The 26,822-nt window shown below is 36.3% G+C and overlaps 1 protein-coding gene across 1 annotated transcript in view; it reads right to left on the bottom strand.

Annotated features, from left to right (window-relative positions):
• Nucleotides 1-99: 99 nt before the first annotated feature.
• ITGA1 (integrin subunit alpha 1) overlaps nt 100-26,822 on the bottom strand; it is a 172,499-nt gene continuing 145,776 nt past the window's right edge. Inside the window, exons 21-29 of the mRNA XM_068535329.1 lie at nt 24,937-25,013; nt 22,410-22,499; nt 20,956-21,058; nt 17,481-17,594; nt 15,568-15,672; nt 15,302-15,406; nt 14,185-14,277; nt 11,902-12,018; nt 100-6,843 (exon numbers count right to left, since the gene is read on the bottom strand). Of these exons, the coding sequence (XP_068391430.1) occupies nt 6,799-6,843; nt 11,902-12,018; nt 14,185-14,277; nt 15,302-15,406; nt 15,568-15,672; nt 17,481-17,594; nt 20,956-21,058; nt 22,410-22,499; nt 24,937-25,013 (849 nt within the window). The 3' untranslated portion in view covers nt 100-6,798. The remainder of the gene's footprint in view (nt 6,844-11,901; nt 12,019-14,184; nt 14,278-15,301; nt 15,407-15,567; nt 15,673-17,480; nt 17,595-20,955; nt 21,059-22,409; nt 22,500-24,936; nt 25,014-26,822) is intronic.

Here is a 26,822-nt window from a genome sequence, read left to right as displayed (position 1 = left end):
GTCCAATAAAAGTCTTGTAGAAATGCACACACCCTTAAACTATTCATTTTAATGAGTTTATTCTGAGGTAAATTAAAAAAAAAAAAGCAATGAATATACTTTATGTTAGACCATGCAGATAAGTTTATTGGAGTGAGTATGATTCACGCTTCAGGGCAGTAGTTATTATATGCTGTGTTTTACTTTTTAATAAAATGCACACAATTTTTTACACTGTCTGTTAACAATTTTACAACCTAATAGTAGTAACACACAGTACACCAATCTCCTTTCAGGCTGGTGCTCCTGATAAGGAACGCACAGGGGGGCTCTTGTAACCTGAATAAAGGCAGTGGTGTCTCTCAAACACTAAGTATCGGGATGTACTGTGTGAAATGCTTCTGGAACGAAGAAGATCTGAGCTGTTGTTACTTCAAATGATTGCTTTTACTTGAGCCAAAGCACGTTAAACTTCAGGAAATTAGCCCTAGTTAATAGACAGGTTAAGAATATACTTTTACTCTTATTTAATCAACAATTTACTTGTGTGAAATACATGTGTTAGTATTGTAGCCAGGTATGATGTGGGCTAAGGAAGCTTACAGTATTTTTGAGGAGTAATGGTGTGTACATAAAAGACGAATAGCTTCATCCCCTCCCTCTCCCTCTCCCCACATTTTTTTTTTCTGTCTCTCAAAATGCAAGATGCCTCGGGGGCATGGCAGGAAGACTGTCACCTGTCATTGGACCTATGATGCTAAGATCTCTCAGAAAGCCACAATTAGTGTGACGTGTGGTGACTTCCTTCCGCTTGGCTACTCTGTAGCAGAAAGAAACAATTATGATACTCACTTTTCCCCATCTAATCCTCTTTCCGCTTTTTTTAAAAAATTTATTTATTATTTATTTATTATTTTTTTATTTTTGGCTGTGTTGGGTCCCAGTTTCTGCGTGAAGGCTTTCTCCAGTTGCGGCAAGCGGGGGCCACTCTTCACCGCGATGCGCGGGCCTCTCACCATCGCGGCCTCTCCCGTTGCGGGGCACAGGCTCCAGACGTGCAGGCTCAGCAGTTGTGGCCCACGGGCCCAGCAGCTCCGCGGCATGTGGGATCCTCCCAGACCAGGGATCGAACCCGTGTCCCCTGCATTGGCAGGCAGATTCTCAACCACTGCGCCACCAGGGAAGCCCTCTTTCCACTTCTTGAAAAACAGGACTGGAGACAGGGACTGTCTGTAGGAGACTGTTGAATCCTGCCTTTCATTCTGTCATTTGGAAGATTTCTTTTGAAAGTTTTGTCCCCAATCTCTATGCATAGATCAAACTGAAATAAAAGGTTAAACACTGAGTCTCAGTCTCTTGCAGGAAAGCTCCTGAAATTCCAGACTTAGTCTTTTTTCATCAAGATGTGACTTCAAATATGGTAAGATCAAACATAATCACAGTTATGAGTGTCACTGGTATCTGCCTAGTATATTGCCGTGATTTCCATGGTGTGTCAGATAATTAAAGGATTTCCAAGCCTCAACTCACCAGTAAAGAACATCTAGATCTCAAGGCCCTGCAAGGAGTACCAGGCTTAGAATGGCCTTGCCAAGAAGACCCAAATTAAAACCAAACATCCCCACTGTACAGTTGAGAAGAGAAGCAGCCAACTGGGAGGCAGAAAGCAGAGAGATCCTGCAAATGGGCCCTGGGTCCTACTGCCCAGTCTTCATGGTATTGAAATTCTCTAGCCTGTGATGGGAGGAAAATGTAAGGAAGTCTTGTGTAAAGTTCTGAACTCATTAGCTATGGGAGAAAGCCTTTAATATATTTTAAAAGGGAAAAAAAAAAAAAAAAAGCTGATCTCAAAGCAAGGAGTCCAACATTAGAAATGAGAACTTATCCTTGTATATTTTTCACTATGGTAAAATTCCAGCACGTGCTTACGTGTGTGTCTGATGTGGGAGAGCTGATCCTGGGATGTAGTGGATTTGGGAGCTCAGGCCATTTATAGCAGCAGAGGATCCATTCTCATCAGTTAAGAACTGGACCTCCTGGGCACCACATGTTGTAGGGGACAATGCACCTGGGGCTGAAGAGCTGGCACATGCTTCTTTACTTTTCCTCAAGGTTGATGGTTAAAGGCTGTTACTTGGAATTGCTAAATTCAAGGTTAAATTTTAATATGAGGATCAAAAATACTCGTTCACCAGATTACAATGTTAGATTTTAACTCTCTTTTTATTGTTCTACTTAAGATGTTGACAACAGTGCTCCCATTGAAACGGCAGCCTTTAGCCTTTAGTAATGCACTGCAAAGTTCACTTCCAGTGGCGGTTTCAGAACTTCTGGGTAGGAGGTATTTAGAGACAGCAGTCTGATTGGAAGGGCTGTCTAGTGGATTCACCTGGAAGTTGTGTTTGCATTAAAATGCCTGCTGTTTACAGTTAAATTGGAAATTTTAGTTAGAAAGTAGCATCATTTCCAGGATTTTAAAGCTCTTCTTTTCATTTTTTAGATTATAATTTCCATGGGTGAGGATGGGGATTAGGGGAGTGCTGATGGGGACCCACCAAAGGGCTAAATCCTGCCAGCTCCCCACTGGCATAGCTGCTGATAGCGTCCCAATAACAGTTTGTAAATTTCTTCAAGCTGTTTCACCTCTTCAAGCCTTTCATTTTGTCCCTATTACATTTACCATACCAACCCTTTAGATTGCCACTGAACGGAGGACTGACATCCTGTGTAAATGATCAAATCACAGAAGCTGGTATTCATAGCAAACAGAGCACACGTTTTAAACAGATTTTTCTCTAGTAGTCTTCTTGAAAATCTCCCTTGGGTGAGAAGACTAATCTAACGGAGGGAGACTTGAGAAGTGTTGAAAATCAATGAAGGATACATAGGATACTATTATTTTTAAAAGGCTGATTTGCCAGAAGCCTCTTTATTTGAACAATACTGTGACTGTACTGGGCACACGGACCATGCTCTGAGCCTGGGTCTTTCTTAGTTTTCTCACTGTTGTGCAGAGCAAGACAGTTAATTCACACTGAGCAGATTACAACATGTTTGACAGAGAGGATATCCTGTAGGAAAGCGCAGTGCATAGACGCGGTGGGCAGCTCTCACACAGTGCAAGCCGTGGCCCTTTGGGGGGCCGCCTGGAGAGAACATGCCAGCCCTTCTCTCAGCTTCTCCTTCCACCCAGGTTTACTCAAGCACTATGCAACCACCTTTTGCTTTGGTGCAAATATTTGTTTTCTAATTGAGCCTAGATATTGGTTTTATAAGAGGTAAAATTATAAATTATTGTGGTTGAGTAAACATCAAATTTTGTAAAATATGTCCTCCCACAAGCCTCATTTCAAGCACAGTTATGGCATAAAAAATATTCAGAGATTAAATTGCCCATGAATCTAGTGCTCGGAGAAAATAATTGAACAAATTGGATCACTGAAATTCAAACTGGGTCATAGGGTCATAGAAATTACAAATATTTACAAAGGATGACCTTTCACAGTATGGCTGCAGGGCTCTGGATTCCGAGAGAAAGTGAAACAGCTTCTTTGTGGTTGTGTAGTTCTGATTTTCACTGTGTTACCCTTTATATATACATATATATTGCTTTTAACTCCTTTTCCTGCAAGTTCATATCATTTTATTAACATTAAAGGAAGACTATAATTTTAGAAATTGAAATTGAAGAATTGGAAACTATGTAGCACTTTGCTGGGTTTGAGATCAACGTTTTCAGAATAATTTGAAATATGATTGTATTGTGCATGTTTGTGTGTGTATATATATATACATGTTACATTTCTATTTATCTATCATCTATATCTATCTATCTATCATCTATATCTATCCATCTATCATCTATATCTATCTATCTATCATCTGTCATCTATCTTCTATCTATCATTGTCATCTAATCTATCTCAATGGTGCACTGAAGCTAGCTCATACTGGTTCATGAGAACCGACAAATACATTTTCAGGAATTCTGCAAGCTGGTTAGGGCTATGTTGGTAGCTTGAAAATGGCCGTGACAAAACTAGTTAGACCATGAAAACTGGTAAATGACACAAATCAGGGATTTTTTTCCTCCTGGAGAGCCAGTTGTTCAATAATTTACCAATATACCATTGTAGGCTTGGTATGGAAAGGGACTTCATACATAGTTCAGTCCACAGTGGAAGAAATAATTAATTTAAAAAAATACCAAAGTTAAAAAAAGAAACTATTTTGCAATTTAATTTAATGAATAAGCTCATAAATTGTCTTAAATATCACTTTTCTTATTAAATGTTTTAAAATAAAATAATAGAGTTTAGTATATTTCTTAATCATTGTCTCTGTTTTAGGACATCTGTACAAAGGTAACTTAGGACATCTCTTGACTTATTAATTTAGTCAAAATAATAATTCTACATTTATGATTTTTAGATAGTTGCATAAATGTATGCTAAAGTTAAATATTAATGAAAGTGAAAACTATATGCAAAGTGGATGAATCAAACTTTTCTTGTGGTGTAGCTTTTGTGTGTTTATTTCTTGTAAACTCTGTTATTTGGTGTTGAGGTATTTTTTTCCCCAATTTGTGTCCATGCATGCATGCGTGCGTGTGTGCATGTGTGTTTATACACACACACGCACAGATGCACAGACACATACATACATAAACCTCAACAGATCACAATGTTAAGGAAATAGGGTATCTGGCTCATTTAATATTCTACTTAGAAACCAGGAATGAATTATGTTAAAAACTGTGCTGAGCTTATAAGTAGCTCTTTGATTTGGCCAAACAGCTCTTCCTCTCTTTTCTAAAATGTTAAAAACGCCATCTTTTCTATTTTTCCCCTTTAGGTTAACAACATGTTTAGTTGAAATGTGCATACTCCTGGTTCAGTAAATACTTTGCCTAGGAGTCAGAGGACAAGTGTGAATTTTTAAAAATTTTATCTATTAGATTTATTTCTAAGAATGTGCTGAGCTTGGATCAGAGCAGGTTGTGCACTGGAGTTGTGTACCATGGTGACTGAATATGAGAGACCTGAGTTTTGTTGGGCAAAGAAAGGACAGGTGGAAAGAATGATTTCGGAACCTGGAGATAGATAGCAGGAATGAAGAAAATTCTAAAACTGGACGCTTCTGAGCAATTACAGGCCAGGAAGAGGATACCAAATCTCTGGAAAAACTTAGCCTTTCTTCTAGCTACTGAGGACCTCAGCACTCCCCAGGTGCATGTCTTTGACCATCAGGATCTCAGATGTAGATGTAGAGAGCCACGAGGTAGGCTGCCTCTGAGTCCACAGATAATCCCCTGGAAATTAGTTTTTAAAAATTAAATGTATGGCATTTAATTTCTCCATTGATTTGCTGCTTTTTGAGAAAAGTAGAGCCCAGGACTTTCCAGATTAAGTACAGGTTCTGATCTTGTGATGGTCAATCGGGTAGAGAGATGGAGTTGTTGCAGAAGTATCAGAAAATTTTACAGCAGTAGTTCACATGTACATTCATTCATTGTTTTTTCCCCTAAGAAATGGAGCAACCTAGGTGCTTATGCTACAGTAGAGTCCGATGCACCACGGTGATTACTTCAAGAACAAAGAAGCTCATACGAAGGTGTGATGTCTTTCTGTTGGTGCGAGGTTTCAAACTTGAAATTCTTTAAAATACGTTTCCGGAGATCTATTTAAACATTGATATGCCACACTCAAAAAGCAGTGGCTTGTTGGTAAAATGCAATACTGAAATGGAATACTGCTTTTTCATAAAAAGAAGAGCCACATTTGGAAAATTAAATATCTTTAAAAATATTAAAAATAAACATACTCTCACAGCTTGAGGGTTTGAATGAACCGTGTACCAAGGAGTTGAGACAATTCCTACTTTGGGTTACATCCTGGGACCCCCTCACGTTCAAAAGATGACCAGCACTTCTGCGGCATCCATCTACATTGTCAGTTCCATTCAGAAACCATTTTAGCATATCTCACACACAACGTGACTTTTCATGACAAATCACTGTTATGCCACATAAAACTGCTGTGCTTTTTCAGTATAAAAGAGTTTTGAGTTTTAGAGTTCAATACCAAAATTAGGCGTGTTCTGTAAAAGCTTAAATTAATCCATTCAGTGCACTTGCTTTTAAACAAGTCTATCTTGATTTTCTATCCTAGATAGAATTTCAGCTCAATTGCACTATTTTCCAAACACTTTGGAAAGAAAACTTTCCAAGTATAGAACCCAACACAAAGATGCTGAATATAGTCTCTGTGATTTAATTCTATTTTCAGTCCATATTGTATATAGACTCCACCTGGGAAATTTTTCTCATTTAAATGGGGGGAAGTGATCTTTTTCAGGTAAAATTCCTTTCTTGGCATTTACAAATATTGACCATCATGCTAGATGTGGCTATCCATCAGGAATCAATGGAAAAAGCTTAATTTATATTAGTTTGAAAGTAAATGTTTCAATGATCATAAAAATCTTTTTATGTGTTCCTTAAATACTTTGAATGGTGATTTAATATATAAACATATTTGTACAGGTTATTTTTCATCTTCAAAACACTTTGTAATTTTGCTTACTCAACAAAAATGAGTAATTATTTAAAAATATTTTTCAACATCTTATAAAATAAATCTTTAATGTATTGTTTTTGGATCTTGCTTGATCTGTCATTTTCTAAGTGATTAATCCCTGATGGATTACACAGAGTTATGTGACTATGTCTTTAATTGTATTTATAAATTTCTTGTCACATATTTGAGGCAAACCTGAGGATAGATCATTGAATAATTATTTCTTCTCTTCTAAAATATTTCATTTCTCCATTTTCTTCTTTAGTGGTCTTTTGAAGAATCCAATCTGTTGAGAAAATACCAAACATAATACAATTAGTTATTTGAATTTAGGTAATAAATACTAATCTCAGATAAAATTTAGTTTAGTAAAATGTTAGCAAGTGTGGGCATACAAATAATATAATCAAGAGGTATTTTTTTCATTGATCTATTAAGTAATACTGAATGTCAAGAAATGACATTTATCAAATTGTTATTTCATTTTTAACTTTTTTGTAAATTAAATATATCACGTCTCCTAGTAAAAACTAGTATATGTAGCAAAATAACTTAAAGGGTATTGGAAAAATATTTTGGGAGACATACAAACTGCAGTTAGCTGGCACTGTCTCTACTTTGCCATCACCTTTCTTTTTCAGGGATGTGGCAGAGAAATTTCCATCAAGTAACTGATGGTCATAAATTGAGGTAATTATTGCTGATGGTGAATCTCGTAGGTACACTATGGCTAAGGGGCTGGGGAGGATTTCTGAGTTGTCTGGATTAACTTTAAATGTGTTAGCACATCTGTCTATATAGGCTTGACATAAAGAGTCTCTTGAAAACACCCTGTATCATTTGGATATGAAAATGAAGTCATTGAACATATGAAAAATTTCACGTAGTGGTGAATGTGGGTCCCTTTTCATTATGCTTTGTGATATGGGGCATCATAAAAATTACAAGTGCTTTATTATTTCCAATTAAAGAGTTTAATAAAAATAAGGATAGGAGGGCTTCCCTGGCGGCGCAGTGGTTGAGAATCTGCCTGCCAATGCAGGGGACACGCGTTCGAGCCCTGGTCTGGGAAGACCCCACATGCCGCGGAGCAACCGGGCCCGTGAGCCACAACTACTGAGCCTGCGCGTCTGGAGCCTGTGCTCCGCAACGAGAAAGGCCGCGACAGTGAGAGGCCCGCGCACCGCGATGAAGAGTGGCCCCCGCTTGCCGCAACTAGAGAAAGCCCTTGCACAGAAACGAAGACACAACACAGCCAAAAATAAATAAATTAAAAAAAAAAAAAAACCTTCCCGGAGCAAAGGTGCAGTCTAGGGCAGGATCCTCTACACCTATGTTTAAAATAATAATAATAATAATAATAAGGATAGGAGCTAGAAGGTACCTTTGCAATATTCTAATCTAAAATGGATATTTAAAAAAAAGAAATTTAAAAAAGGGTCCTGGAGAAGTGTTCTTTTTTTAAATTTGTGTTTTGTTTTTTTTTTTAATTTGAGAGTGGATTATAATAGTTCAAGCAAAGACAGTGAGTTAACTCTTTGAAAGTGTGGTACTTTCATGTCATTTTAATCATGAAGTTATGGTAAATTATGCAAGGGAATTATATATTAAAAAAATAATTATTGAACAATTGAGAGCTTCGAGGGCATAAATGCTCAAACATATGCAGTTTTAAATTAGAGGAATTTTACTCAGGGGTTTATGTCTTTCTCCATGCCAGAATCTAGTTGGTGGTAGACGTCACAGAAAAGGTGACAACAGAACAAATGAACATGAAGAAACAATAAATGTGTCTCCCTTAGAATGCCAGTTCTCTTGCATGTATCAGGCCTTTTCCTTTGAGCCAACTATAAAAGTTCTGGATTCACAAACCATTAAGCCCTTTAACTTGTACCTGCATGTTCTGAAAATAAATCAGACAAGGCTTTTACAAAAGCAAGTGGTGAATCATGACTTTTCTCTTTCCTGCCTCACCCAGTTCCTGATCTTTTCTTTTTCTTTCTCAAGTCTTTTTGCTTCTTTTCAACCTTCCTTTGCTTTCACATGTTAAATGCTTTATTTTAAAGCTTAATTTCTGTTATCTAAACTTTTCCACCCAACTGATTCTATTAACATTGGGTTTTCAGTGGAAGTTGGGTGATTAGAGTGGAGATTAGGAAAATACAGTTTATAGCTTCAAACTGAACAGGGCCAATACTAGTCAACATTTGTGACAAGTTAAGTGTGTTTTGAGCACCCAGACCTTCTTGGTAGCTTTTGCTTTCCTTCTTTTTCTTTTTGTATTTACTTAATGATCTTATTTGTGTCTCCCTAGTTCAAAACCCTGTGGCAAAGGTCTGATTAAACAGTCCTTGGCAGAAATACACGCTCAATGACTTTAATATAGAATAAATGTTGAATGAAACATTTATATTAACATATAAAAGACTAGATGGCAGTGCTATTCCCCATCCACATTCCCTAAGGATATGCATGTTGGATGAGGAACAAAGCTTTGGGATTAGTAAGTAAATCATCAAGGGTGGATCAGACATCAGTATGAGATCAAGTTAAGAGAGTAACGATCTGATTTCTCGGGGATCCTCTGAGGACCGAGTCTCATTCTACCCTATTGGTCATATTGACTTGACTGGGCATCTCCTTTAGTGTGTGGTACCGTATTTCAGGACATGTTTCCCAACCTATTTAAACCTGTGTCCTCTACAAGCCTTCTCCCTTCAACATCAAGTATATTAAGCACCTACTAAGATTCTGTCAAGCTTCAATCTCTGCTATGCATGCTACAAAGGTAAAGCTATAAAGACTGTGCCTTTTGAAATGGAATTCCACCTCTAGGAGGAATCTTTGGCCTGTTCCCTGCACAAAGTCTCAGACTGAGAATTTTGATGAACTTCCAGACTGGTGGGATTTGGAAGAAGAAGGAAGAAAGGATAGTCCTGAGGTTTCTGCTGCATATCTAGTTAGTCTAAAAAGATGCCTGGGGATGAGAGTAGCTCTTCTGAGCCTACGGCAGACCAAATTCTTCAGGGAGGTTCGAGCAGGAGGAGGGCCAGTTAATCTTTTCAGTATAACGGAGCTGCTGAAAGTGTGAATCCAACCGGGGGTTCTCACTCCAGTACCAAATATTTTTATACATTTCAGAGAGTTTATGACCCTCTTAAAAAAAACCCAATTCCTGGAGCTCCAGAGTGAAGAGCCTTGCCTCATAGCCTGCAGCGGTGGGACATATTGGATAAGGGGTGGGCTTTGCAGATAGAGCATTGCTTGAACCCAGTCCCTTACTAGCTGGTAACTCTTGGGAGAGTTACTCTCTGTTTGCTTCAGTGTCCCCAAGGGTAAAATGTAGTTAAAATACTCAGTTGAAAAGGTTGTAAGGAAAACAGAGTGAATAGAAGCAAGAGAGAACATAGAGCGAGGGGGCTCATAGTGTTGACACAAAAGTGAAATGCCCAGATTCAGATCTTTACTTTGAAACTGACAAACCATGTGGCCTTGGGAAACATATTTAACGTTTCTATGCCTCAGCTTCCTCGTTTACAAAATGAGGTCCATAAGAGTGTCTTCCTCACAGGGCTGATGTTAGTATCTAAGTGGAAAAGCTTAAAACAGTTCCTGGTATGTAGTAAACACTCAGTAAGTGCTAGTTCCCTTCCCTTCTACTGTGGAATCACTGTTCTCATTGCTGGAGCTCCCACTGATGTGTCTGCTGACTAACTATACCTACTGGTCAGGACAGGCCAAGGCTGTTAAATGATCTTTCTTTGGGCTTAAAAAGAAGATCTAAGAAGCAATCAGAATGTGTCATCGAAACATCTCCTGGATGGAAGAATGTGTTTGTTTTTATACTTATGCTTTTTCAGACTGATGACCAAAAAACAGGTGGCTGAAACTTATTTGTTAGTTTTAAAAAGAGGTATACAACTAGAGATTCTATCCAAATAGTCAGCTCTAGCTTTCCTCTTCTCTTGGCAGTGGTGTCCTAAAACTATAGGAGCAAGTGCTGTGCTTAGAAGACCGTACTGAAAGAAATCAACAGTAAAATCTCCTATTACAGGTGCATATGAACAAAGAAACCAAATTCTACATTTCAAGCACAACCTTGACACCACTAAGCCGGGCCTTGGGTACCACAGTGTGGCAAAGCCAGGTATTACAGACAGAGCACGGACACCCTGTAAAGTAGGAGGAAGAGCTGGAGGTTTGAGGTGGTGGAGAATTCTGTCCTGGAGACTTTGCTGGAGAAAAACAATGGATTCTACTTACTGAAATAAATGCTCCTGATGTACATGGCTTTGTTCATCTTCTCTGAGAGTAACCCCCCCAAAGAGGAAGTTAAGTCATTATAACTAACGTTAGTCAGAAAGGATAGGAACAGTTGGTAATTTGGTGGGAGAGAAATTTGCTATTTAAACTATTTGATTAAAAGATAATTCTGTTGCTCAGGCATCAGAAAAATGAATAGGTAACCACAATCTGTAGTTTTAACACAGTTTAGCTTTTAAACAAAACAATAAGTAAAATATAGGGTGATATATGGTAGAATAAATGCCAATTTGATATTTAACTAGAAAAATATTAAATTCAACTTTTTATGAGATTTTATGCTCTATTAAATTTATCCTAAAAGCTATCATTTCTGTTCTGCTTAATTTGAAAAAAGATACAGCTAAGTGTTTGAAAAATTTTGCATATCTCAGTTTAAGCAAAACATCTATGTAAATATAGAGATTGACCCGACAGAAAATAGATGGTTACTCAGTTTTACAGGAGGATTTGAAACAGGAATCTATGCAACTATAAGATTTCCGTTTCATCGACTAATTGAATAAATCTCTCATTTCTCACTCAGGCATGCAACTATTGCATAAAATGTGGTATTTTTATATAGTAAAGAAGCATTTACTTTTTAAGATACATAGAGATACGTGATTAGGATAGGGCTTATCTTAACCATAATTTTGTTGCTATATATTCTTAAATTGACATAGGAATTCATTCTTTTTTTCTTCTATAAAAGAGAGTTTTCATTCTTCTCTGTTTATAAAAGTAATGCATACTTAATTTAAAATTTCCAGTGTTATAGACAAATGAAGATCCCCTATAATCCTAACCTCTAGAGAGATCTTCCATAATTTTTGGATATGTCTGTTTTTTTGCTTGTACAAAAATGGGATCAAGCTGTGCACAATGTATGAGATATACATTTTTCTTTTTAATTTTGTCTTGGTTATCATTTCGATTGCTGTGTGATACTATATTTCACAGCATGGATAAATCACAGTTTGTTTCACCAATATGCTGTTGACAATTGAAGTAGAAAAGTCAAAGGAACTTTGGTTCTTACCTTCCACAGTGCTAATATGAGCAGCATTAATAGCAATAATCCAGCAAAAGCACTCAACAGGATAACCCATAACGGCACTCGGCCTGGTAGCCCATCTTTGGATATTTGAATAGCAAGCTGAAAGTTATTAAACAAGATCGTTAACGTTGATAAACACCTATTAGAACTCCCAGTACACTGAGTCCTTTCAGGCTATAATTTTCTACCAAACAGTGTACTTAATCTCATTACTACATACAGAGAAAACAATGAGTTCATATTTTAAAATGCCCTGCATCTATTCTAAATCTCTAACCATGTCATATTCATTATTACCAAAACAATTTTATAATTTTATCCTTCAGAAATTTATACGTAAAGAGTAAACTATCTATGAATCAGAATTCTCAATGGTAGAGGTGAATTTACTCAGGGAGAACCAACAGTATTATATGCTTTAAAGATTTATTAGTAGTCTTCACTGCATCATCACAATAGCATAAGTTTGGGCTGGAACGTTGTCACAGGTTATTGACATATAAACCTGAGTACGTCTTCTAATTCTAACTGTAACTTTAATTCTAATTCTAATGTGCTTTATTTTTTGTCTACAAATTGAGGTATAATTTTCATATAGTGAGATGCACAAGTCTCAAATGTACAGATAGATGGATTCGTGCATACATCGCCCCAGTGTGTTTTTTAATTACACCACACTGTCTATTCCAGTTGACATACTCTTAGCATCTTCAAATTAGGTCTTAACTGAAGTAAATCTTGAAGGAGACAGCTTTTAGAGTTCCAGCTACTCAAGCTCTCTCAGTGTGGCACCCAGACCTCAATGAAACTTGTCTGCCCTGCATCCCATCCCTTAGGTTTCTGAGAAAAAAAACTAATTCAGGGTGGCTATCAATGACCAATAATAGCTCAGGGTTCTGCATCTCTGTTTAATGGGGAACATCTCAATTCCTTAACCTAGAGGGGAAGAGTAGGGGTTAAAAAAAAAAAGAAACTAACAGGGGAGATATTTGCATACAGTGGATATTGATCCAAACCCCTCAAATGGCTCCGGGTAGGTCACTGCTCATGCATCCGGAAGATAGAGCTGGCAGGAGTATAGATGTACAGAGAATCAGACCTTTGAAGATAGACTTTAAACACATCTAAAACATTTCCTTGAACTTAGAGGTGCAGAAAGGGAAGTCTGGATGGGATCAGTGACTTCCCCAAGATCATAGAACTACAAAATGATCATTTTTAGTGACTTTAACAATTTAAGTATAATTTTTCTTTAGGATAAAATGTAAAACAAAGAGCTCCATGTGGAATTTTAAACTAACATTTAGGGGAAATAAAGCTAACTGTAATATTTTAACAACGCATATTTAGGAATCAAATATACTCTTTTCCAATATAATATATACTCATATTTTTTGATGCTTACTGGCGAAATTTTAGCTTCTCTACATGTGGAACAACTTTTCATTTATTGGGCTAAGTGCTCTTTATAAAGTAAGTAAACATTATATCCAGATATTCTATGTATCTATTCTTTAAAGGTAAATATCAGAGGTCACTGGAATTATTTAAAATAGGTACTAATTTGAAATAAAAAAATTAAAACATCAGTGTTAGGCAGCTTCCAAATAGAATTTTATGACTCATGATATCCACATGAAATATTTAAACTCTCATGATAAAAGGGGGAATTATGCTGAAATGCTCACATCTATAACAGGTATTCTGGCCTTACTGTATAACAGGACGAGAAAAAAACGCACACCATTTTATTTTTACCCAGGACTCCAGCGTGAATTTGTATTGGGGAATAGTACTTCATTTTTGTTTCAAATTTCCCAATGACTAAATGAAGAAAACTTTTAAAATTTTACATGTATTCCTATACAGTATAAAGACACTTTCTGTAAAGAAATTGTTTTTTCTAGTCTGTTCTTTAGATGTCAACTACATTTTATAATTTTGGTTTTTAAGGAGGAAAATTACTAATGCATCATTTGTTATCAAGGTGAGAGTAAAAACATCAATTTACTGTGATAATTATAAGTAATCAAGTTAAACACGGCATGTTAATTGTAAATATCATGGTTTTTCCCAGTTTCTTACAAAGAAGAATGAGATTGAAATCACACTTGAAGCTAATCAAGTGTAATTTGAAGCAGAAAGTGTCTGTCACTTATTGAGAGCAGTGCTAGTCACTGCTTTAGGGACTATAAGTAAATATAAAACACATGTTACAAACAGAGTGAAATGTATAATGTTTTCAAAACTTGGAGTCGCACTTACCTCTCTTTTTTGATTGCCAGCACTTAAAACTAGTGATGTATTTCCACTCTGAAGTTCTGCCCTTACAGTAAGATTTAAGGTGGAAAAATGTGCCTGAAAAGCAAACAGGATTTACTACCTTCAATATATTGAGCTAATCACATTGAGAACTAGTCATGTTTTCGTGCAATTTTTCAAACTAAAATTTTTCTGAGACACTGAAACACTGGTTTAACATCCAGATGGAACTGATGGTATGAAATGATGCCTGTGTATCCACCATTCCTCTCTGCACTCAAATTCTCACTTAGATCCTTGTTATAGAATGGGGAATTTTTCTGAATAACACAGTTTCTATTCAGATTTATCCTTCGCAAAACAAACTCCAAACCCTGCCCTCCTTTCATGTAGCTGGATATGGAATAGCTACTCTCTGGTAATGAGGTTTACATAGGAGCTTGTTTAGGATTAAGCATGAAATTACCAATATATAACAGTTTGTGACTTACGAAAATAGCAGCTTAATATGATTAAATCTAAAAATGGAAATTTCATATAATTAACAAAACACTTCTAATAGAGAAACAAATAATATAAAATACAATGGATTAAGTTTTAAAGAGCTAGTTGTCAGATGGATTTGACTTTATTAGGGGTTAAAAATGTCCTCCAAAATAGATAGATAGATAGATATATAGATAGATAGACAGATAGCTAGATAGACAGTCTGATCTAATACAATGAGTCTATAATATATGTTAGCTCTACTCTTTGTTAATGCTGTCAAGGATTGTCTCTCTATAATTCTTTGTCTCTTAACTGAGTTCTAAAGTATTAAGATAAGTGCAAACTTTGCTATTGTATAGGTGTTTATCTCTTGAAGTGTAAAGGAAAGAACAAGAGAGACTAAAAAGAAGTATATACATGAAAGGGGACCTTGGAGATAACTTAGTTACTAACAGACAAGGAAAATGACACCCAAATAGCTGGTTTAGTAGAGTTGGGCTTGGACCACATTTTTCCAGACTTCCAGTCTTGTGTTCCTTCTAGAGAAGCACTCTGCTTTGCTTTTATTAAGTGTTGAACAAATATTTGTTTATATTATTCAATTATTGCAGAGAACTATACAATCACTTACTTTTATAAAAGTTGGTTTCCATAAGATAAGTGAAACATTCACTTGGCTCATGTCAGAAGGAATCAGATTACACGTGATGGTGGCAAATTTACATGCACTGCAGTCCTGTTTAAATGCCCAGAAGTATAAATTAGTATTCTTGCCTTTTGATAAAAGATAGTATATTAAAATATTCTAAAACATAGTTATTTTTAGGTTGATATTGAATTTATTCACTTGGAAAGCATGAGGTAAAATTAGTACTTGTCTTGGTAATTTGAATTTACCAGAATGGTGCCTCGTTTGATATCTTCAGATTTGGATATTATCATTTTCTTCCCAGAGTTGATACCAAAAGGATCCTGGAGGCTACTGGGTCTGCAGTTGACATTCTAAGAAATAAAAATATGTCTTTTATTAGACAACGTCTGATGTCAGAGGGAAAAATGACTTGGTGCAATAATGTGAAGAATCTGTGAATGACAGCCATTGCCATACCTTAAAGATCCACCTTCGTAAGTGTGCAATATGGAAGAAGCTATTCTGCACCAGCCATATACATACACCCCCCCCCCCCGATAATAATTATTGTTACCATGCCATTTTCAATTGTAATAGATAGTAGTGAGGTTGTTATGGAAAAGGAAGGATGCTAGTAGAACTCACTATTACATAAGTAATACATTCATTAATTTGTTTTCATCAAACATTAGTTTGTAGAGTCCCATAAAATAGAGAGAGAAAAAAATTTAACTCTACTGAGGAAACAAAAAGGTTAGCATCTGTTAGTCAATATGTTGGCTCATATAATGGTTTATAAAATAAACAAACCAAAAAATCCAGAGAGGGGCTTTTGTCTGTATTTATGTATTCATCCAATAATATTTTTGGAGTCCCTATACACCAGGGTAAGACACAGTGTGTGTGGCAGGGAGATGTAAGAAAGCGGCCCTATAGATGTTAAAATGCCATGTTTATAAGTTAGCTGATATTTGGATGGTTTTTCTAAACTTAATCTAATAAACCTTCTGCTTCCCTAGGACTCTCTACATCCTTGATAAAAGGTAATAAGGATGAAGGTTCATAAGTAGTAGGACAAGTCTAATTTTATTCTTTCTAGGTTCCCACAAACCTGCTTTTTTGGATTAGAGGTAAATGCTAGAGGTTTATGTTTTCCTTGCCTTTAGGAAAACATTTAAATATTACAAGTCAACCACTTCTGTTGCTATTTCTTGATTTCTGAGAATACCTTAACTTAAAATCTCTGCAAAGAAGAGACTGTCAAATGCTGAAATAATGCACGCATTAATTCAATACTTATTGTGATTTTCTATGTTTTAGATACCTAAACCATAAAAATAAACTGCCGTATCGACTCATTCAATGCTGTAGGTACAAAGGGGGCATGATATTGCTAATTCTTGGGATGAGTAACTGTATTGTACTGTTTTGGGTGCAGCTGTGTGTGCTTAGGAGCAGTGAAGAAGTCTTTTTATAGGGTGGTTTGATCACTTCAAGCAAATTAAAGGTGCAACAAACTCTTCAGGCATAAGTCAACAATTAGTTATCTAAAATCTGCTCTAGTGGATTGAATAGTGAGCCCCAAAAGATATGCCCAAGTCCTAATACCTGAAACCCGTGAATATTACCTTATTGGAAAATAGGGCCCTTTGCAGATGTAACTAAATTAAGAATTTCCAGATGAGATCCTTCTAAAGTTAGGGCAGGCTCTATATCCACTGAAGAGTGTGCTTTAAGAGACAGAAAAGGAGAAGACACTGAAACACAGGGAAGATGGCCCTGTGAAGACAGAGATTGGAGTTATGCTGCCACAAGCCACCAGACATTAGGAGACAGGCATGGAACGAAGGGTCCCTCAGAGCCTCCAGAGGGAACCAACATTGTTGACACCTTAATTTTAGACTCTGGCCTTCAGAACTGTGAGAGAATAAATTTCTGTTGTTTTCAGCCACGCTGTTTTGGGTAATTTGTTACCACAGCAGCGGTAAGGAACTAATGCCTCTACTAAATAACTACTGGAAGTCATTATTATTATTACTAGTAGTAGTAGTAGTGTAATTTTCTAAATGCCTCTCCATGTTACTTTGATAAAATCTATTTATCACAGAGAATAAAAGGCTTTAGATACAAATTGAAGAAGATAACATAATGACATAACTCCGAGGCACACATGACTTACCTCAGAAGATGACCACCCATTTGAGTACAGTACAGGAAAACCATCTGATGTCATGTTGGGGAATGAAATTGACAGCTTGAGTTCTGGCATTGGAAAATGCCCACTTTTTCTAATCTACAGGGGAAAAAAAGAAATGTAATCCTTTCTTCCTCTTTCAACAGCAGTTTTTCTGTCTTACATAGGATTTTGGTTCTTAATTGATGAATTAAGGTATGAAATATTTTGAATGCCAAAATGAATGCAGAGGGTTTATGGCACTGTACAGAGAATTGGCATAATTAAACAAGCAAAAAATAAAGATGTTTCATGGTCAGTGGTCATATGCATCGGCTAAAATCATATATTGGTCCTTCATCTTCCCAAAATGAGTTAATTTTTTTTGTGTCAATTTACCATGCTCATTGTACTTTCCAACACACCAGTCTTTTTGGAGGTGGAAAAGAGGGAGAACACTTACCTGATTCACTCAGAACAGGTGAGCATATTTTTGTTTGCCTCAAGCCAGCTTGCTATAATTCTCTGAGCCCACAAAGTCACTTCTCATCCCCAGCTAGACGGTATCTGCCACTACGGTACAGGCAAACCAGACAGCCATCTGCTTCCCTTCACAGTCCTGTCCCCAGCTAGGGTTGTTGTGTCTCTGGCTGTTGGTAATCCAGTCCGATGAGAGTCAGACTGACTCTCATTTCAATCCCTATCTCTTTTATCCAGTAACCTAAAATTATCACTTCACATCACATCCTGCCACCAATGGCGATGAAGTGCATAGGGGAGGAAGTCTGGGCGGGATGAAGTTCAGCAGGAAGCTGGACTCACTGTCCAGAAGTCCTCGCCTGCTTAGGAGAGGTGCATTGAACTGGGCCAACCAGGTGCAATCTCCACCCCCTCTTCTCCAGGCCCTCAGCCTTCTCCTTGGTCTTTCTGCACTGAATTCTTAGGCCAGCAGGGTGCACCTTAATCTACAGAGACAGATGCCAGGAAGTCCAACTGACCTCCCTACCTGAGCCTTCTAGACTGAGAGCTATTCAGATCTGGAGCTGTTTTCTGTGGTTGCTGAAGATTAAATGCATCCCTTAATCCTGGAATTCTGGAGATTCCTGACCACCTGTGCCTGGTCTCTTAACCATGCTCCCTGACTCTTATCTTATTGTAATATGCCCTGGGCTTGCCTGGCATGGCCTCCCAGTCTAATTCCAATTGTTTTTCGATATTTAGTCAGAAATTGGGTATTCTGTAATGCACACTTATTCTTTCTGATTAAAAACAATGTTCATTATAGATACATTGGAAAATATTGAAAACAGTAAGTTTCCTACAATTCTATATTGGTAACATTTTAGGGCACAAATTACCTTTTATATTTGCGTATTATGTATCTTATAAAATTTGTATCATATAAAATATGAAATTTGGTGTCCCATTTGTAAAATTTATTATGTCATGGCATCTTCCCATAAATTTAGAGATTCTTTGAGAATATGATGTTTATTAGCTGCTTAATGACAACCACAACATCAATATTTATTGTTGACTGTTCCAGACACTGTGCTAATTTTCTCACTTGCATTATTCCCTTTAATCCTGTTAACAGCCCTATGAGGTAGATTCTATTACCCCTGTTTTATCTATGAGGAAATAAGGTTAGAATGAGAATAAAGACTTCCAAGGTCACTGAACTGGTAAAGAGCAGAGTTAGGTTTTTCTTTTTCAACTCCAAAATGTGCCCCCTCAACCATTATAATAGCTGTCTCCCCATGCCCAGGTTTTAATTTTTAAACTAATATAAATAACATTGTTAAGAGTATCTCCGGGGGTGCTTCCCTGGTGGCGCAGTGGTTGAGAATCTGCCTGCCAATGCAGGGGACACGGGTTCGAGCCCTGGTCTGGGAAGATTCCACATGCCGCGGAGCTACTGGGCCCGTGAGCCACAACTACTGAGCCTGCGCGTCTGGAGCCTGTGCTTTGCAACAAGAGAGGCCGCGATAGTGAGAGGCCCACGCACCGTGATGAAGAGTGGCCCCCACTTGCCACAACTAGACAAAGCCCTCGCACAGAAACGAAGACCCAACACAGCCATAAATAAATAAATAAATAAATAAATAAATAAATAAATAAATAATTTTTTAAAAAAAAGAGTATCTCCGGGTATAAATCTGTTTGTACCACCAATAATTTCCTATGGGAAATTTCTAGCAGTAGAGTTAGTTACTGGGTCTCACCTAAAAAATGTTCTTTTTTTTTTTTTTTATTTCCATTACTCCAATTTTAGATTTTACCCTGGCAAAATAATCAGAGATACAAAAGATTTATGCTCAGGGATATTCTTAACAATATTTTTTATATCAATATTATTTATAATAGTTTGAGAGTACCTGTTTCAAGTCTGGACCCTAAAAAGTGACAATTCATGAAGATCTACAACATTCAAAGTCTTTCCCTCCCTTCCTCCCTTTCTTCTTTCCTTCCTTTTTTTCTTTCCTTCCTTTCTTCCTTGTTGTTTGCTGAATTCTCTAATCCAGGAAAAGCAAATGGGACTTGAAAAACTGGGTAGCCTACATTTCAAAAATTTACCCCAGTAGTAGAGTGATTGGCATTCATACTAACTTCCTGGGTATAAGTTGTCATAGGTATTTCAGCAAAGGGCACAAATAAAAACAATGAAATGTTCTTGATAGTATTCATTTATTTCCACTTTGTAAGAGAATTCCCTTTTTTCATCGTTGCCAATTCCCAAAGAGATTGAGACCATCTTCATCTCTAATAATGCTGCATTATTTCATACTTCTGAATACAGTTTTAAATCCATTATTTGAATCGGATGCTCTTTTACTTGCATAATATTAACTTGAGTCTGTGTCTTTAAGTAGGCAGTACCTAAAATGACAGCCTGGCTCAGCTCCATAATTACTTATTACAATGGTTAGGAAAAGTCTGTTATGAAGAGTTCAAAAATAAAAATAGAGGTTGTAATAGAAAATATCATTTAAGGAGGCAATAGTAGGAACACCACTAAGTTATGGTATAATACATATGAAAGGTAGCAAGGAGCAGAATAAGATACAAATTTATTTGTTGGGTAGGGAAATTATTACCAAGACAATTTGAAATAATCAATTTCTGAAATAGTCATGATATTTTTTAAAAAGTGCTTTTCTCAGTTATACTAAAAAATGCAAATAAAGTCTACATGTTTATAGGTAGTGTCTACTTGGTTCCCTATTTTTTCTAGGAATTTATTATAATTAATTGTGTCATAAGGAAATTAGGGACTTGAGTCTTTAGCTTAAAAGTATAATTATCATCAATTTAAATAAAATTATTTTAAATTAGTGAAATTATAAAGAAAAATATGCTGGAACATAGAGATTAACTGTTGAACAAACATGTCTGTATGTGTCTGTTAATACTTTTATTATTTAACTTATAAACTTACAAATAACTCTTTTACAACACTAATTTAGAGGTAATTTCTTACCAAGTAGAAGATATTAATTTCATTTCCAATGTCCTCAGTAGAACTAATAACTTCAGGGACTGTCTCGTTGGCCGCAATTGAAATATGGTATTCACTTGCAGAGCTTAAAAGAATTAATTGGAAAAAGAAAAGTAAAACACAACAAAGTTTAATTTTTACTTGACCTCACTCTTTTTCTTTCTTTATACCGGGTAATCCCACAAAAAGTACTTATAGAGATTTCAAATCAAAGGCAAATTCTTTTACCCTGAAATCTAAAGTTAAATCTTTGAGGAGGGTGAGAAAGATTATAATTTAATTCCATAGTTACTGATGCTAAAATATGTACAGTTTTTAAAGTAAAAGTTTCATTGTTACCAAGTGAAAAGTTTTCAGTAATTTGCTAATATCATATACATTTAGTGAATAATCAGGCTAAAACTTGGTATTTTTAATAGTGCTGAATTTAAATAGATTTAAAAAATGTGTTACCTTTTCACAATTTAAAGTTCTATATTTACTGCTAAATTTAAAAGTTCAGTCTTTTTCATACAACTTCTCCATGTTCTTTGGATGAACTTGGTAGAATGAAATGTAATATAAACATATTTAAAAGCAGTACTTCAGTTTAGAGAAGACAAATAAGAAATATTTATTAGTTTAAATAAATGAAAAATTCTTGGGAAAAGTCAATGTACCAAGAGAAATGGAAGCAGAAAAATAGAAAACAGCCAATAGAATTAAAGGCTAAGAAATGGAAGCAAAATCTACATGTATATCATACAATCCTTTCATTTTTGTTGTCTGTTATCAGTAAAAGGCAAGTGCCATAGAAAATAAATTAATAATATGACAAGACTCTTAGACTAAACTTGCCACAGATTCTTGTGCTTTTTGTGCATTGTGCACATTTATGCAGCAAAAGCCTAGAGTCCTGCGTACACAAATTTGCCAACATGAGTGGTGTTTGGATAGATCAGAAGTTCTTAGGAAAAAGGATGGTTTATGAATAATGGGAGAAATAAGTAGCTCTTGTCAATGAGCAATAGTTTAATCTTGAATGTCCAGAATGGGCAGGCTAATCAGATCCCATACAATGAAAACAAGAGCCAAGAAATATGTTGCTGACCTCTAAGAACATCGCCTTTTGTGAAGGATTTCTGAGTCTTCACCTTGCATTTAGGAGTTAAGACGGGACTGCTAATGCAATCCGGTATCATTAGCACCTCACACTTTAGATTATTTGGGATGCTGATTCTCAATTTTTAGAGTGCACCAGAATCACCTGGAGTGTTTAACACAGATTTCTGACCCCCCCCCTCCTCCCCAGAATTTCTGATTCAGTAGGTCTGGGGTGGCGCAGAGAATCTGCCTAACAAGCTCCCAGGTGATTCTGATGCCCTTGGCCAGGGACCACAAGCTGAGATCCACTGGGCTATAGGAAGCATCAACATGAAAGTGCGGTGTTCTCCTACCTGTAAAACTGTAGTCCAACTTCATATTTTACAGGGATAGAAACGTTTACTTCATTATCAAAAAGGGCTTCAGGTGGCTCTTCACTGTCACTAGAAAACATACAGCACAGTTGGACAAATCATTAAACCATTGACTATTTACAGACCTTTCTAAGCATTTGAATGAGAAGCTTATTTTGGCAACTAAATAAAGCACATGCACATGTGTGGGATCCTTGATTTTTTTAAAAAAAATTCAGTGTGGAGAGGGAGATCAGAGATAGGTATTGTTAAAAGTTGTCGAGGTGATTCTGAAGTGCAGCGAGGGTTGAAAACCACACTGATTTAGTATGAGGTTTCTCAAACTTCTATGAGAATAATGATAAGTATCCTTGGGTCAATGGTTAAATACACAGATTTTGGGGCTTCTCTCCTAGAAAAATACGGATTTAGTAGGTCCGAGTTAGGACTCATGAATTTGTGTTTTTTAATAAAAATCACACAGGTGATTCTTATTTATCACAGATGAGGCCCTTGTGAAGAGACATGCCTAGGATCACACAGCTGAGAGTAAATCTGAAAATTTTTGTGTTTAATAGTCTTTCTATACCTTGTACTTGATGATTGTATTATTTGTTGAGCACTTACTTATTCCCCTGATTTTAGTTATCGTTTCAATTATATATTATGTAAATGCATGCATATATTTTATACGTACATATACACACACGTATCTCATACTCTTCTGTCTTAAAGAAGAGTACGTCCAAATAATATAATAGTAACCAACACTGGCTCTGGGGCCAGAGTGCATGAGATTGCTCTTGGACATAGACACACTTCGGGAAAGTTATTTAATCTCTCTGTGCCTTGGTTTCTTCATCTATAAAATGGGGGGTTTACCATTAAATAGTAATAAATGGTGAGTACCAAGTGTAAAATACTTAACATTGTGCCTAGGACATAGGAAATACTCAATAAATATTAGATTTCATTATTATTATCACACACACCTCTCTACCAAGTGACTAAGCACCTAGCACTTTGTCTCACAGAATGGGCAAAGAGTACCCATTAATGGCTCTGCTGATTCCCAAGTGTATTAGTGGCTTGGTATGCGTGATGGGGCAGTGAAGGCAGCTCCCTGCCCTGGGTTATAGATGTATGTGTGATTGGGCTTTTGCTGTGAACGGTCCCGTTCCACACTGCAGCTAAGTTAATATTCCAAAGAAACAGCTCTGTATTTATGACTTCACCCCTCAAAAACTTCTCTGGATCCTCGTGGCCTGTTCAACTAAGAAAAGATGCCTCATTTTGAAATTCAATACTTACTGTAACATGGTAAGATGTACACTTACTGTAACATGGTAAGATGTACACTCCGTGTTTATCTTCCATTACTCCTTTATGTATTCTCTATATTTGCACTAAAACGGATCAGCCAATATTCCCCCAAATAGATCTAGTGGTCTACCTTTGAGTTTTTGCTCAAGCTGTAAATTTTGCCTGAAATGTTCCATCTAACTACCGACCAACCTCTCTGAATTGCTACCCACCCTTTAAGGTCCTTCTCAATTATAACCTCCTTGATAAAGCTTTCTTGGATTCTCATTGCCAAGCAGATGTAATTTCACCCTCCACGAAGTCTCTGACACGTGGCTTATATTTCTCTAATGAATTTTCCTTGTTCTATCCTGTATTATAATAATTCAAATACTAGTCTCAGTCCCCTACTGTAATATTCACCCCATGAAGAGGTTCATGCCCTTATTTAATTTTATATTCCCTACGTGACAAATTCAATATTTTGTCCATAATAGATCTCAAATAAATATTTGTTGAATTGAACTGAATTGAGCATACAGAAGTAACTAATCTGTTAATTCATTTTCTCACTTATTCACCACTCACTAATTCATTCATTCTCACTCTACATTTATTTAGTGATTATTAGATTTTTTTTTTTACTGGGGAATAAAATAACAAATGATAAAAGTTTATCTCAAGTTGCTTATGGTCCAGTGGATAGTTATACTTAGAAGAAAGGTAAGCACTATTTCAATTTCCTTATTAGACTTTTGTTATTTTTAGTTTGTGTATTCTATGCCATTTCAGAAGCTTTGACTGATTTGAATAAAATTTATTAAACTACAAAAGGGTATCATAAAACTTTAAGTCCCTCTAATGATTCAGGTGACCTTGATGGGCAGTCAGTAAAAGTTTTTAAATCAGAAAAGCCTGTAAAATTTTAAACAGATTTAAATGCAACTTGGCAGATATAAGTGACGTGTGATTACAACATGTTTTATAGCTCATAGAATCAATGATTTAATCCAGTTAGGTGTATTATGTCTATTAAATGAAAATTTCTTTATTTTGCTGATTATTCATAAGGATGTTTTTGTGAAGCAAAGGGGTTCACTGCCTTCTACTGATCCCATAAAAGCTGTAAGAAGTTCTAGTCAGTCTATAAAACAAAATATTTTAAATACATGAAAGAAATTATATGCATGCATACACATACACTCATGCACACATAGGAACCAACCTTGTTGTACTTAAATGAATGATCACATTTTCCATGAGATAAGATGAGTTAAACTGAAATAATATTTTGAATGTTACCTATAAAATAAAAATATCTTTAGTAACAGATAAAGAAGTAGAATGTTTGCTTTGATTAAAACATTAAATTATATAAATGATATTTTATCATATTACCATTGTCTACCAGATCACAATCATAAACAATGTTATTATGAAATGGTCATAATTAAAGCCTCTTTAAAATGGAAACTTCAAGTACCAGCAACCATCTATATCTATCCATTATAAAATAGGGGAACACATACTGAATTCCATTGATTTGATAGTATAAAAAAGTTGTGGACCTTTAAGGAATAGCAAAAACAATATAAAACAAAATAAAAGGCTTGGCTATTTAAAGTAAACTATAAGAATCATAACTTAAAAAAGCAGTGAGTTTTGTTTATAAATTGCAGAATTAAAACAATATCCAAGAAAAGCTGCTAAGTGTTTTTGTTTTACTGACACTCAAATACAGGGAGTAACTTACTTTTGAGAAACTATGCCTGAGCACATGAATTATGTAATTCATGGCTCTTTATAAACACCAACAGGCAGAACAAAAACTAGATTACTCGTTGAAGAAATATGTCATCAGCAGAATTCTAGTCCAAGAGGCCTCATAATAACGCTTACAAACCCAATAATGTGCTAACTGAGGTATTTTGGAATTTGGGCCAGCAAAATTGATAGTTCAAAATGTACAATTAATAAACGCTACCTAAAATTTTATCTTTGTGACTGGACAAGATTTGATACTTAAAGCTCTTTTATTCAATTTAGGCACCATTTATAGAAGGGGTGACTAGAATTCAGGGATCTTGACATTTGCATGGTCGTACACTCTAATGTGTGGAATTTTCTTCTCCCACATATTTTTCTGAGTTAGTTTTTAGAAAAACAGTTCTTCTAAGAATCTGAAGCTCTATAGTTTTCTTCTTGCTTTGAAATAGTAATCACAATTCCAGTAGAAGCTTTATTGGGTGGGTCAAATTGCCAGAGTCTCTCAGTGAGCTCCTTTTTCCCTGACTGTCCTTAGCCCTCTGACTGGCCTGGGCATTTGTCTTGGCATTCCCGATGAGTCTTCAGATGGAAGGAAGAGACTAACAGAGAAGCGGGGCTGAAGAAGCTGCCTATGCATATTGACCTGATTCTGAAATGCTTACACTGCAAATCTAAAAATATATTCTAAGTGTAAAGCCCATGTAAAAATTACTTGCACGTTATCTTTCCATCTCTCTACTGATGACAATGAAACACTCTGAGTAAAGCTTTTGCCCTAAGCACCAAAGAATTGCTAAAGAAAGGAAGAGATGGTTAAGAAATTATTAAGGGGCTTCCCTGGTGGCGCGGTGGTTGAGAATCTGCCTGCCAATGCAGGGGACACGGGTTCGAGCCCTGGTCTGGGAAGATCCCACATGCCGCGGAGCAACTGGGCCCGTGAGCCACAATTACTGAGCCTGCGCGTCTGGAGCCTGTGCTCCGCAACAAGAGAGGCCGCGATAGTGAAAGGCCCGCGCACCGCAATGAAGAGTGGCCCCCGCTTGCCACAACTAGAGAAAGCCCTCGCACAGAAACGAAGACTCAACACAGCCATAAATAAAATAAATAAATAAATTTAAAAAAAAAAGAAATTATTAAGATTTCAATTAATGTCTCCAATGATTGGGATATAACAGAGGGTATATCATTATTCTTTAGGAAATAGAGATAATTCCAAGGTTAATTGAAGTGGTCAAAGGAAGGAGTAGACATGAGTTGACATTCCTTATTTCCATGTCAAATTAGAGGAATTAGGAGTGTTTTTTTTTTCAGAAGTGATGTGTATTTTATAGATTTATACGGAAG

The sequence above is a fragment of the Eschrichtius robustus genome, chromosome 2 (assembly GCF_028021215.1).
Source record: "Eschrichtius robustus isolate mEscRob2 chromosome 2, mEscRob2.pri, whole genome shotgun sequence".
Classification (NCBI taxonomy): domain Eukaryota; kingdom Metazoa; phylum Chordata; class Mammalia; order Artiodactyla; family Eschrichtiidae; genus Eschrichtius; species Eschrichtius robustus.
The sequence above is the reverse complement of the archived record's forward strand: the minus strand, read 5'-3'. Positions and strand labels throughout refer to the sequence as shown.